Below are 13,386 nucleotides of genomic sequence, written 5' to 3'. Positions count from 1 at the left end.
ACAAGTTGCACAGCACATATACGGTTTATAAGTTACAGAGATCATCTATAGCCCATATATAACTCAAAAGTTATGTAGCACATATTTATAGCCCACCTATAACTCAGGAATTACACCGCCTGATGAGGATGGAACAGGAGACAACAACCAGCCCATCAGCCCATTCCTGAGCTCACGGGGGCCCAAATGCCCAGGAACTAACCCACAAACGCTGTCCGTGGCAAGGAAAGCGCCAACGACACCCCTAAGTCATGCAGGTGGAAAAAAGCAGCTGCAATAAGGACAATTTTCTTTTTTCCCCCTGCCATGTTAATTTAAAACAGCTGCATGCCATTGCTCCCCCTCGCCTGCAAGCGCCGGCAGCACCCGGGTGCTCTGACCCGGCGTGCCATGCTTCAGACCAGGGCCGTTTTACAGCCCAGTTATAAATCCCTCAACGGCGCGGGGGGGCTCCAAATGGAAATATTGACATAACCTTCAGAAGACACCCGGAGACTGGGAGCTGCTGGGCTAAATGTGTTCGGAAGAGAAGGGAGCTTTAGCATATGGCTTCTGCTGCTGTGTTAGGGAACAAAAATGATTGCTATATAATGATATGCAAACCACAAGCGCTGCAGATGCATAATGGGATATTAACTCCTACTCACCATATCTGCTGTTAAACAGAATTTGCACGCACTCCCTAAGGGTGTTGATATCTTCAGTTTCTTTTATAAAACTGTCCCACTTATCTATCAAAACAAAATATAAGAAATAAGGAACTTCCATATGGTTCATCCACAGCAGATGCACTTTTCTCGCGCGAAGCGCTGGGAAGCAGGAACAAGACTTTGCTTCTTTAAAAATAATGATTTCCCTCTTCCTGAGCGGATTCTGCCAGGCTGGCAGATAAGGTCTGGGCTTCCCCAGCCCCAGCCCCAAGCAACCTCCTCTGCATGTGCAAAGCAGATTCCTAAGAAATGACCCCATAAAACTTCTCAACCCTGAAATGAAAGACCCTCCGGGACAGAGCAAACTCAACCTGAAACGAACCTTTGAAAGGCTCAGCCATTTCACAGAGGAGCTTTTTCCATCTCCTACTCTTTTCCAGCTTTCCCACCCATGTTTTTTTCTTTTTTTTTTAACGCAGGCAGGCGAGGGTTTTGATGGAAACACGTCAGCATTTTTAGGTTGCATTTCCCTTGGGCGGGGTGGGACGTGGGGAAATGGCAAAGTCTCCTCCCCATTGCTGATCCCCTCGGGCACCGCTGCAGAATCACGCCGGGTTTTAGTGGGTTTCAGTTATTTTGAAATAACGCCAAACATTTGGCGGGTATTTGCTGTTTGCAGCTCGGGCAAACGGCCTCACCCAAAGCCATGCCTCAGTTCCCTGTGCGTGAAGCCGGGACAGGATTCTGCAGCCGGCTGGCAGCACTTGAGGACCGGGTGTCATGGAAATGGCAGGTATGGACCCAAGCAGGGATGAAGGTCTCGGCGACGATGTTGAGATGTTGCAGCAAGTAAAGGGGAAAAAAATACCCCGCTGCAGCATGTCCAGCACTGCTGGGTCCCTGCAGAGCACGGTGATGGAACAGGTTGCCCAGAGAAGCTGTGGCTGCCCCATCCCTGGAGGGGTTCAAGGCCAGGTTGGACGCGGCTTGGAGCAACCTGGGCTGGTGGGAGGTGTCCCTGCCCAGGGCAGGGGGTGGAATGAGATGAGCTTTAAGGCCCCTTCCAACCTAAACCATTCTAGGATTCTATGATGGCTGGGAGACCGTTGGGAAACCTTTCTTTAAGAGGTGGCTGCCGGCCACCTCCAGCATCAGAGTGAGACACAGACCTGTCTTGTCATGGACGATGGAGAAGAGGATGCGCTTGGACGAGTGCACATTCTGGATGAGGGGACCTCCGGAGACTGACGATTTCTGTCCTGGACAAGAAGAAAGGGCTGATGAGAGCCTGACCGATGCTCTGGGCACCTGAACAAGCCCCCGGGTGCTGTTCCCCCGCTGGTGATGCCAACCCGACCCCACTGGCTCTCCTCCATGCAACCTGGTGGGGTCCTGGCCAGACCAAGTCCCCATCGTTCCCTACTCCAGCCTCATGGTGCAGCACCCAATGTTTCACGGCAAAAATGGAGGTGCACCCCATCGGCACCTCAGAGGCACCCGGGGAAGGGCCGCAGTGGCCACAACATGGCGGCGGGGGGGTCCGCTCATCTCCACATGGGCCAAGCTTTGCACCGATTTTGATCCAAGGACCACCAAAACACCGTGGCCTGTCCCCGGTCAGTGCCGGGGGGGCGGGCTGCGCAGCAGGCCCTCGTCTGAGAGCAAACTCCAGGCTATTACCACAGCAGTCGCTGTACTCCTGTGAGGAAGGCACCTTCAGCTCTCCCGCCGGCCTGGGCATCAGCGCCTCGCCAGCCGCGTTCGGCCCAGAGGACGCCTCTTGCTTTAGGTCGACAGCGATCTGGGTGGGCAGCGAGACGCCGTATAAGAAGTTGGTGACGGTGACGGTGGAGGGGGTGTCCGGGCCGGCAGGTTTGGCCATGGGGCCGTTGGCACCAGAGTCCCGGCCGCCCTTGGAGGGGAGGGAGGTACAAGTCAGCTCGACGCTGGGGTTCGGCTCTCGGCTGGGCTCGTCCGCCGGCCTGAGGGCGAGGAAGAGAGAAGAGGAGGAAATAAACAGGTTCCTTTGGGTCCGTCAAGCAAGAATGTGGAGGGGGAAGGAGAGCCATGCCCGGGAGGGTGGGACAGGCTGCACGCCGGCTGCCGGGCTCTTTGTTTCAGAAATTACAGCCATCACTCAACCTCCTCCAGCTTCTTCAGGCACCTGCACTGTTTTTGTCTTCTTTAAGTGGAGCAGGTTGGTCTTACGGCAGTTCAAAGCATTAATATTAGCTAGGGCAAAGCCGTTTAGCTCCACAGCCCAGTGTGTTTAAGGAGTAAAACAATTTGTGTGACCATAATCACTTGGCTCCATTGCCTGTCCCAGCCCCCAGGAGCCATGGCACATTCAACAGGGACCTCAGTCAGCCCAGGGATGAGCTTCAGTCCGAGGAAGCCCACGTGCTTGACATGAGACAGGCGGCCACGAGCTCACAGACAGCTCGAATTCTGCGTGTCCTACTTTTAGCTGTCTCAGCCTGATTTTCCAGAAGTGCCGAGCCTTCAGAGGAGGTATTTGGTAGTGCTCAGCATTTCTCTGAATGGATCCGAGGTGCTGCCAGCCAGGCAAATACAGAGGAAACACACCCAAAACTGCCAAGGTCCTTGTGAAAACGTGGCCAAAACGGAGAGTTTGCCCCGCTGCGGCCCCCCGCCTCCCTCCTCATCTGGCGTTAAAAACCCCACTTCAGCCTGGGAAGAAGCTTGCAGCATTTACACTGGAAACCCCTCTGGAGACAGAAAAGCACTTAGCTTACCGCAGCGGAAATTTTGGCAGAGACATGTAAAGTGTTGCGGTTAATGTGCACGTTTACACACGCTTATTAAAGGAACGAGTCAGAAACAGTCTCGAGCCACCTGACACAGATGAACCTCCATGCAAGGCTGAGTTTGGCATGGCTGGACCCAGGTTTCTCGGTCTGGGGGAGAAGCCAGGACATGGGAGGGACCCTCCTGCCTGCTCCGCACGAAATCTCTGCCATCCACAGGTGTTTATAAAAGCCGCCACCCCGAGGGCTCGCTGCCCTCCTTCCCCTTCAGAGATCTCCAAAATTACCTTTTTAGCCTGAAGCGGATGCTGTGGCTGTGCTCTAAGATGGCCATCAGGGACTTCACGTCGTACTCCATGGGTTTCTTAAAGCTGATCCCCTCGGGCAAGCCGGCCACCGCCAGCGAGCCCGGCTCTTTCAGGAACCTCTCGTACGGCAAAGGGACCACGCTGCTCTTCCCCACCGCTTCACCTGGGGAGGGGACAGAGTTACCCACCAATGGACATTCCGTGCTCCCGGCCGCGGCCGAGCCAGGCTGAAGGAGTAAATGCAAGAGCAGGAAATCCCAACGGAAACGTAATGAGAAGAGAAACGCTTCCTAGCTCTGTACTTAGCATGCAAGACCCTCCAAGCCCATTCTAAAAGCGCTAATTAATAAAAAGCTCACAAAAGCCAATAAGCAGATGTCTCATCTTTCGGGATGCACAGTAAAATCCTTGGTTGGGGTCACTTGGCACAAGCCCACCCCCCGGGAGCGCCCGGATGCCTGCCAGCGAGGGATGTGGCTGCCGGCAAGCCGGGAGGGAGCCGAGAGCTGACAAAGGAGGCTGAAGGGCTCGCGCTGATTTGTATCTCATGTTTACTGAGATATTCTGGGAACCTTGTTTTCAGCCGGTTTTCTTATTTTACCTTCTGGAAGAATGGAAAGTACTTTGATTGTCGGTGCTGTCAAGCAGCCTGAATGCACTTTGCGAGACAAGAAAAAAAACAAACCCAACAGTCTTCCTCCATCCCACTATTCGCAGGCAGCACGACCATCGATACGCTTGACTGCATGATCGCCTCCAGCAGCCCAGAAATCTCACCCGCTCCCCTGGACGATGGGCACAGAGTCCCCCTGTGTCCCCATCACACAGGGCTGGCTCCGTTGTACCTCTGACACCAAACCACAACACCCCCCAGGGAGTCAGGAGCAAACTGCTTTCCCTTCCCTGGCAGCAGAAGACAACCAGTGAGCATCGCTGTTATACAGAGATTTTTCTAAACTGGCTAAAAAGCCCATGTACCCAAACCAGGGATGCTTACGGTGCTCTCCAGGCAAGACACCATCGGAAAATCAGCCCCTTCTGAAGGGTTTCAAGGAATGACCAAACCCTTGAGCTGCTCTCTGTGGAAAAATTACTTTGGAAACCAACCCAAGTCACTGCGACCAATAAACCTGGTGCCGAAAGCACGAAGCAGAAGAAACAGCCGTGCAGGAATGCGACCTGTCTGGCAAAGCAATGTCCAGATGCAGAACATCTGGCCACATGGCAAGGTGTCTGCGCCTTCGTCTCCAGGTTGAGGGGCAGGCAGAGGAGATTATGGAACTTTTAAATTGCTGTGGGATTTTATATGGTTGCTTTTCTTTAAAATATTTTCTTTTTTCTCTCTTCTTAAAAAAAAACAAAACACCAAAAGATCTTACAGAAACCCTGGAAGTCTTGTGGCACTGTCAGCAAGACCTTATTAAATGTGATTTCTTCAACACGTTCTTTGAAGCAATGCATGACGACTAACGACATGCAACTTGCACGAGCCATCAAGGTTCCTTATAGGCAGGATGGATAATGTTTTAATTAAGCCAGTAACAGAAGTTTCAAACCAAACCTTTGCACCACAACACTACAAGTACAAGCCCAGAGGGTACTGACAGTTCCTCTGCCCCGATGTACTGGCCCTAGTGGCTTTCCACTTCCCTCCATCACCTCTCTTCATGATGGGGAGAAGCTCCTGATGCCCACGGCGGCTCCTTATCAACCCAATGCTCAACAACTCCCCGAACATATATTTATGGGGAATGCGTTACTGTCAAAGTGACCTTCACCAAGCCTCACGCTGCCGTGCAGAGGCTCATGGTTTAGCTAAAGTGAGACAATAATCATCATTAATGCCTGTTTAATAGAAACCGGCGGTAATCAGTCATCCCGTTGGTGCGGAGATTACCCAGCTCTGGAGGGAATACGCGATCTTTTTGACTGAGAATTCTCTAAGATTTTTTGTTTCCAATCCCTGTTGATGGGAGGCCACTGAAAGGATAAGAAAGAAAAAAAGCCCTTAAGAAAGATAACTGTTAATTTCTGACAGTCCTCTTGGCCTTGGGAACAGAATCACCCTGGGGCACCTACTATCTCCTGCAGTATTTCTCCCCACTCAACCAGGAGAGGATCTTCCCAGTGGACATGCCGGGAAGGGAGCATCCGCCTGGTGGGTTTCCCCAGCCAGCGGCTCAAGGATGGAAACAGTTGATCCTACTGAATCAGTAGCAAAGGCAGAATTACACCCAATGCCAGAATTACACCCAGAGCCACGCCAAAACAACCGTCTGGGGTATGCCCAGCCTCCTCCTACCATGGTAATGCCAGCCACCCTGGGGTGGGGACCCGGCCAGCTTGTCCCCACACACGTCTGTGCGCCTCAACAAGGTAAAGAGCATCACAAACTCATCCTGACGGATGGGCTGCCTAGTCCGTACACCCCATGCAGATGCGCCCTAGTCAAGCATTTTTACCAATTATACATTTATGGTATGTCATATATGAATAATTCCCATATTCCTAAGAGGCCTGTAAAGCCTGGCGCTCTCCCGGCAGCAGGACAAGACCTGCAGCTCAGAGTAGATCCAACCAGCACCGAAACAGCCTCACCACTCCATTCTTTAGCTCTGCAGTTTCCCCCTTCCTTCCCACTTGGGCCCAACCTTTGGAAGGCAGCGAGAGGATCTGATTACCCCGTTAATGGGAATATCGCCTCCAGGTCCTCTAAGTGGTTTCAGAAAACCTCAGCGACTGTTCATCCCCAGGGGAAGGGCTGCCATCTCCCCTTTCTGTCTGTGAAGCCCACAGCAGGCGCTGGTGAGGAGAGGGCTGAACGACAGCCAGCAGCAGAAACCCTGCACGCGAGTCCAAGGCGGTTGATGGGAGCACCCCATTATCCCCCTCCTGCTGCGGTGGGAGAGTCTGTTCCCAAACCCAGTGCATAAACAGGGGCAACGCTTGCACTTCAGGCTCAGGGAGACCTGCACGGCCCTGTCAGGGCTTGGTAGCACCCCTCAAATCCCAAATGGTGATGGGGAGCTGCACCCAGGAAAGCAAAACACCCGGTTCTGCAGCTGGTCCAGCCACACGCCCTGAGCTCCCCCAAAGCATCACGCTGGGCTAATGCAACCTGCTGAGCAGCACAGGGGAACACTGGGGCTCGCCACCCCCTTCTCCCAACCCAACCTCCCTTTTCCTGCGTGGGCCAGCACAGCTCCGGAGGTGCTGCCAGGGGACGAGCCCGGAGCACGGCCACCACCTCCAGCCGCTCTGCGGGGGCTCCAGCGGGGACCTCCCAAGTGAGAAGCAGGTGCTGCCACCGCTCGAGCCTCCGCAGATTGGGCCCGGAGGGAGCTCTGCAACCCACTGGGTTACACATCAACAGCCATATGGTCATCTACATTTTAATTGCAGAAGCTTTATTGCCGGGGATGATGCATGTGCTGGAACGGCACCAGCTCGTCTCTCGGAGCCGGGGCTGCGGGGCCGCCTGCTAGAAAAATCATCCTTTTTCTTTTTAAATAGACTTGCCAGGGAAAGGGGTGAGCCCCTCTGCAGAGCCCTGACACAGTGCCTGTGAAAGAGGTGCTGTAGACGCAGCGTCAGGGATAAAGGTGTGCTTGAAAATCACACTCAGGGCAGGGCAGAGGCTTCCTTTGGCCGAGGAGACAGAGGATGCTCCCCCCAGCATGTGGATTTTTTTTTTTTGCCCAGTTTGGGGTACTGGCAAGTGAAGAAGCAGTGGCTGAATCCCATTTTAATGCAACACTAACCCTATGCAGGAGCAGGTCCCACCATGCCGCCCCTTGTCAGGCACCCGCTCCCTCGCTGGGGAGCCACACTGGGGCCAAAAGCCGCATCCGGCGTCGGCGCCGGGCAGCTCAGCGAGCCCCAGGGGCAATCCAAATCCCCAAATGGAAGCGTGAAGGTTCTTACTATAAAGCACATCAAACACTTCCTCTACCATCTTCCTGAGGAGGTACACGTCTGATCCCTGGTCCGGGGAGACCCTGAGCACGCTTCGCCCACACTCCTTTGCCTTCTTCTGCGCCTCTGCGTCCTGCTCCTTCCTCTGCTGGACTCCTGCAGGGGGGAGAGGAGAAAACGGGAGACGCTGTGATGAGAAGAGGTTCACGGGCGATGCTGTGCGTGCTTTCGAGCGGCTGCAAAGCGATCAAACCTGCATGGTTATGCCAACTTCAGCCAGGACTGAACAAACTGCCCACCAAACCCCACGCAAGATGAGGGTGCCGGATCTCTTGCTGCCCCCATGGTGTCAGCAAAGTCCTCTGGCTGGGTGCCCCAGGTCTCCCATCCACCCCAGACCCCAGCTCAGATGGGGCCGCGGCGCTCGGCAGCCCCCAGCGTGCTAGGGAAGGTGCCGGCATGGGCAGTGGTGACAGCAGTGCTGCCAGGAGCAGGGCTGGTCCCCGCCAGCCAGGGACATGCTCATCCCGTGTGTGCCCCCCCCTTCCCTGGTTTTACCCACTCAGCTGCACTGAAACTGTTGTGATTAATTGGGCAGCACATTTCTTTTCTCTGGTTTCAATCTGCTTAGCCTTCAATCTCTCAGGAAAAGAAAATCCGCCTTTCTTGGAGGCTTTTTTTACCCTTCAGCATCACGTAGCTCAGTAATACCAGCTATTTCCTGCTAATTTCCCCCATTAAACCTCAAATAAAGCATATCTTCAGCAGCGACTTCCTTGCGTCTCTAAACGCACAGAAAATTAAACACTACAAGTACATTATTGCTGTTCTATCCAAAGCGATTCGCAAGGGATTTTCAGTGGCGAAGGACTAATTCCTTCATCATCCTCGACAGGCTGCTGCTGATGATCAGACCTGGATGCTGCCTGGGCACTCAAGGAAGAGCTCGAGGATCCCTCCTGTGGAAAGAGCCCATGGCTGGGACATCACTGGGATAGGGGAGAGCCACCTGGGGTACCCACAGAACTAGACATAAGAAAGGGGACAGCCATCCAACACCGTGCAACCCCTGGCAAGCTCCACACCCCTCCCATGGCGTGGGGAAACAGGCCCTGGAAAACTTTTTTGGGGTGTTTTACCAAGGTGGTGAAATGCATCCGCATCCACACCCTCCTTCGGCTGACTCTCCCTCTCGGCTGGGCGCTAACTCTCCTCCGTTGACATTAATCCTGATCACTGTCAAGTTCCCCCCGTGCGCCAGGAACGGCTGAGCCAGAGGTTCAGATAAAGGAGGGCGTTCAAGCGAGGTCTGCGCGCCCAGAGAGATAAGAGGCTTCTTACATCTCCCAGAGATGTCTGCTTTAGATTATTTCAGATCCTTTCTAAGGGGGCAGCTAGACCATAAATCAGAGGCACTTCCAGGGACGCTTTCCACTGCGTGCCAGTTGTAAGAGCTTTATGGAGCGGAGTTGAGCCTGAGCCATTTATAATTCAAGACAGAGTTATCACGTTTCACCCTGTCTCCAGCATCAGCTGCTTCACCCGAACCCCATCGTCAAGATTTTGTGCTTTCAACCAGACGCGACCACTTCATTTTGACAAAGGTGTAAATGAAACCAAAGGAGATGGAAATCAGGATCTAACGACAGGCCCCTTACCCCAGCACAGCGGTATGCCACCAGTCAGGAGATAGATAGATAGATAGATAGATAGATAGATAGATAGATAGATAGATAGATAGATAGATAGATATTTCTAAAAGTGAGATTTGCAGATGGTCATCAATATTGTGAGCTGTAGGGAGCCACAGCTGGCATTTAACACACAAGAGGGAGCTCCCTCCTGTTGGCCACCCCGCTGCCATCCACCGCTCCGGTACCTCCCTGCCTCTCGCGCGTGGTGGGAAGGGGAGGCAGAGCTGCCCGCAACGCAGGAAACATCCCCAAAATTCCTCCTGTCCTGCAAAACGCTACGCACCAACGCGAAGAACAACTAATGGTGGCTCTCCCGGGTGTGTGTGGTGGCAGGCAGCTGCCCACGGCGGGCAGGACGGAGGGGCAGAGCGGAGCCTTGGCAGAGAGTCGCTCCTGCAAAGCCGTGCCGGCTCACCTCGCACACGTGCAGCGAACAACCCGAGCAGACAGCGACCCTGGCAGCTTTACAGCGCTGTTTTCACTAGAGCGAACCCTTCCTGAGCAATCTCTCCGACGGATTAAGCACCAATACGGTTTCCATCAACACCATGTGTGTGCGCGCACAGCCAGGTCGTTTCTCTCCACCGACATCCCACTGTGGGCAGTGTGTGTGAGTGGATCCGGGTCTGGGGTCCCCCCAGGTCTGGGGTCCCCAGTACCATCAAAGCCAGATTCTGTCCCAGCTCCTGCACAGAGCAGGGAAAGCAGCACTTGGTGCTCCAGGGATGATGCCATCCAAGAAATGCAGGTCTCCATTTACAGCATGGCTCCTGCCTTCCCCTCAGCTCCCAGGCTGCTTTCGGGGAGCTGACAGCGGCACGGAGCCGGGACAGAGGGCTGGGTGCCAGCCTCACCACACGCAGGGCTGCCACCAGTCACACACGTCCCTGCCATACCAAATCTGAGACCTGGGGGGACCACGGCTCTCGCTCAAGTCATCCTTGCACCACTGTTAGCCCTTCAAAAAAATAAGCAGCTCCACAACCAACACTCCCAACTCCCAAATCCATCCCTGTTTTTCCAAAACCAGGAAAAAGGCCTTGGCCCAAGAAAGCCTCTCTGCTCCTGGGGGATCACTAGGACAAATTATTTCTGCTAAGTCCTCAAAAGCCACTCCAGTGCATCACAGTGTTGCCACAGGCCGAGAGTGACGGGGGCACAGAGCAGCCATCCAGCCCCGTGCCACCCCTGGGATTCTTTTGGAGAGGAGAGCTGGGGCTTGCAGTGCCCTCCCTGGCTCTGGCTGCAGTTCCCACCCGCTTTCTCCATCACTTAAAACACCGCTCAGCCCCACGGACAGACAGCACCGCAGTGCCCCCCGGACCACAACCCCTCTGCGCGCAGTGCAGGGCCCGGCTGGCACAACCGGAGCACCAACCCCGCCACTGGAGACAACTGCGCCAGCGGGGATACTCACTGCAAAACTTCTGGAAGTCGGCTTGCAGCTCCTTGCGGGCGCTGAGGAAGACCCGTCCCTTCTCGGTGCCCACCACGAAGGCGCTCTCCTCATGGACGGCGATGCAGGCCACCTCCGCGTTCAGCTTGGAGAGCGCTGAGCACTGCGGGGAGGCACCGGCTCAGAGCGGCCGTGGGAGCACCCCCGCTTGCCACCCTCTGCCATTTTCCAGTGGGATTTTTTTCTTCCCATCAAAAGATTCCCCCATCATAAGCAACATTCTGGTTTGGGTCAGAATTTCATGGGTTTTATGCCATCCCCTAAACACTTCAGTGACTTTACAGCTCCAGAAAGGTATCCGTCTGAGCCGTGCTTTGCTGGAAAACAAGAACTATTGACCCATCATTTCGCTTCACTTTTTCCTATCCTAAAAGTAAACATTTTAGAGTATTTCTTGAAAAGAAAACATTCCTGTAAAAAAACCCAAATGAAAACCAACAACAATTTGTATTTTTCCACCCAGCTCTAATGAAATAAGGAGCACGGGAATCTTATTTCAGCTGCGGAACACTAATATGGTCAAAGTCTGGATTAGTCGAACGATTCTTCTCGTACAGTTATGCAAAACATTAAAGAGATGGAAAAGACTTCCTCCATTAATCCATTTTATGTAACGTGCACTTCCTGCTCTACATAATACACATGTATATGCATTTTTTATTATTATTTTTTTATATTACAATAGTTATGCAGTGCCGGCAGCATGAGTCATATTCCCATAGCTACAGCAGCGACGCTATGAAGACGCTGTCCCCAGGTCACAATTTAAATGGTTAAAAGAGGGGGGATTTTCCTATCGGCAGCCCTGGTTAGACACGTTGCCCGCCCCCGGCATTGCGGAGGGGCCGGAGGATGCTGGTGGCCAGGGATGGAGCAGGACAGCAGCCGCCTGTGGACCAATGCCCCTGAGCTACCTTTAGCTCCCCACATGCATTTACAGCCAGTTCGATTGCGTGGGCTTAAACCAGTCTCTATACTGGGTCATTTTGCCTCCTGCTCGTCTTCTTCAAGCAGAGGGTATTGAATCACGTCCCCAAAAATAGATATTTTTAAGAAACCTCCTGTCAAGAACCCAGCAGCAAATCAAAGCATTTTGCTCCAAATACCCAACACCCAAAAAATAAGTATAAAATCTAAGGGATGTGAGATTTGGAGGCGGACCAAATCCAAACCCTAAGCCCACTTGGCGACGTGCACATGGCCCCCTAGTTTATTTATCACACGCAGCCGGGCTCCCGGTGCAGAGCCCGGCCCCAGTGAAGCGCTGGGATAAAGGCTGAATGTCAGGAGCAGCCTGGCCTCCTGGCCCCGGTGTCAGCATGTAACGAGGACTGCGGAATAATGTATATTCATTAAGAAGCCAAACTACGGTAACACGATTTGCTGTACGGGATGGCAAGTATATAAATCATCAACGCCGCTTGGGATGCATCAGCTTTGGAGAATTTGCTCCTTAGTGGGGCGGTGATGGTTAAAAAGAGGGAAATTAGTACTCGTGAAAAAAAACCCACCCTACCTGAGTAGAGAAGAAGATGCATCCAAGATAAATACACTAAATACGACTTGGCTTTAAAAAGGGAGGGCTATTTAGCACGTCGCATTGTATTAGATATTTGTTACTACACACCCGCTTTCCCTTCTTGATCACATTCACAGTTAAAAATAAGATTAGCTCTGGTCCACGAGACCTAATCCAGACAGTTATCTTGTTTATGTAAGCACGGCTGACTTAGGCAAGGTTTCCACCGGGAATTCTACGTCAAAAGATATGAAAGTTATTTTCTTTGTTCTCGGAGATAAAAGCCATTGTTCTCCTGTTGTGTAAAAGCTCACGGTAACATTGGTAAAACATCAAGAAAAAAAAAACACCCAACCACCCTACATTCAGTTGATACCAACATAAATATTAATGGGAAAACAATACACATCTGAGATTAACTTGGGCTGACTTTATGATCCTTACGGCTGTCAGGGCAGGAGAGGATTTTTATTTCCCAGCTCCGGCAGCTCCCTGGGCTTTCCGGCAGCAGAGGGGAGCGGGATGAGCTTGACGAGCCCCCCGCTCCAACCCTGCTACCAGCCACCCCGCTAAAGGAGGTGAAAGGAGGGAGGGGGACAGGGATGCCACCGGCCTCTTACCATGGAGTCTAAGGCAGACACTAAGCTGGTGATGATTTCGTCTTTCTGGGGAAAAACCATATTCCACTGGTCAGCTCTGGAGGTGCTGAGAGTCACGTCTAAGGGCTTCCCTGCCAGGGCCATATTCACCTGGAAATAGAAAAAAAAGATATATATGTTGATATTACTGACAGAGAGTTGGCGGCGAGCATCACCAGCGTGTGCTGTGGGCTATGGCACAGCACCGGCGTGGATACACCGGGGAAACTGAGGCACAGAGAGAGGCCGGGCCCAGCCTGAGCCCTGTGTCCCCCACGTCTCCTCTGCTAAAGGCAGATAATTGTGGACGCTGCCGAGCCATAACCAAACCCTGGGGCTGATGCTGTGTGTCCCAGCAGTGGCCAGGTCACCTCTGCCCTTGGGACTGACCCCTGGGGAGATGCCACCATCGCATGGGGTGCGTCAGACCAACCGCGT

At 53.2% G+C, this 13,386-nt stretch overlaps 1 protein-coding gene across 7 annotated transcripts in view; it reads right to left on the bottom strand.

Annotated features, from left to right (window-relative positions):
* Positions 1-13,386, bottom strand: part of GTF2IRD1 (GTF2I repeat domain containing 1) — a 67,341-nt gene that overhangs the window by 31,448 nt on the left and 22,507 nt on the right. For 5 of the 7 annotated variants that reach the window (XM_063341095.1, XM_063341102.1, XM_063341100.1 and 2 more), the window contains exons 2-8: positions 12,931-13,059; positions 10,753-10,894; positions 7,651-7,797; positions 3,706-3,889; positions 2,331-2,632; positions 1,820-1,909; positions 648-731 (exon numbers count right to left, since the gene is read on the bottom strand). In XM_063341095.1, coding sequence (XP_063197165.1) covers positions 648-731; positions 1,820-1,909; positions 2,331-2,632; positions 3,706-3,889; positions 7,651-7,797; positions 10,753-10,894; positions 12,931-13,053 — 1,072 coding nt within the window. In that variant the 5' untranslated portion in view covers positions 13,054-13,059. The other 2 variants (XM_063341097.1, XM_063341103.1) reach the window with 2 other exon arrangements.

Source organism: Chroicocephalus ridibundus, chromosome 7 (genome assembly GCF_963924245.1).
Source record: "Chroicocephalus ridibundus chromosome 7, bChrRid1.1, whole genome shotgun sequence".
Taxonomy (NCBI): domain Eukaryota; kingdom Metazoa; phylum Chordata; class Aves; order Charadriiformes; family Laridae; genus Chroicocephalus; species Chroicocephalus ridibundus.
This window is presented reverse-complemented; position numbering and strand designations above follow the sequence as displayed.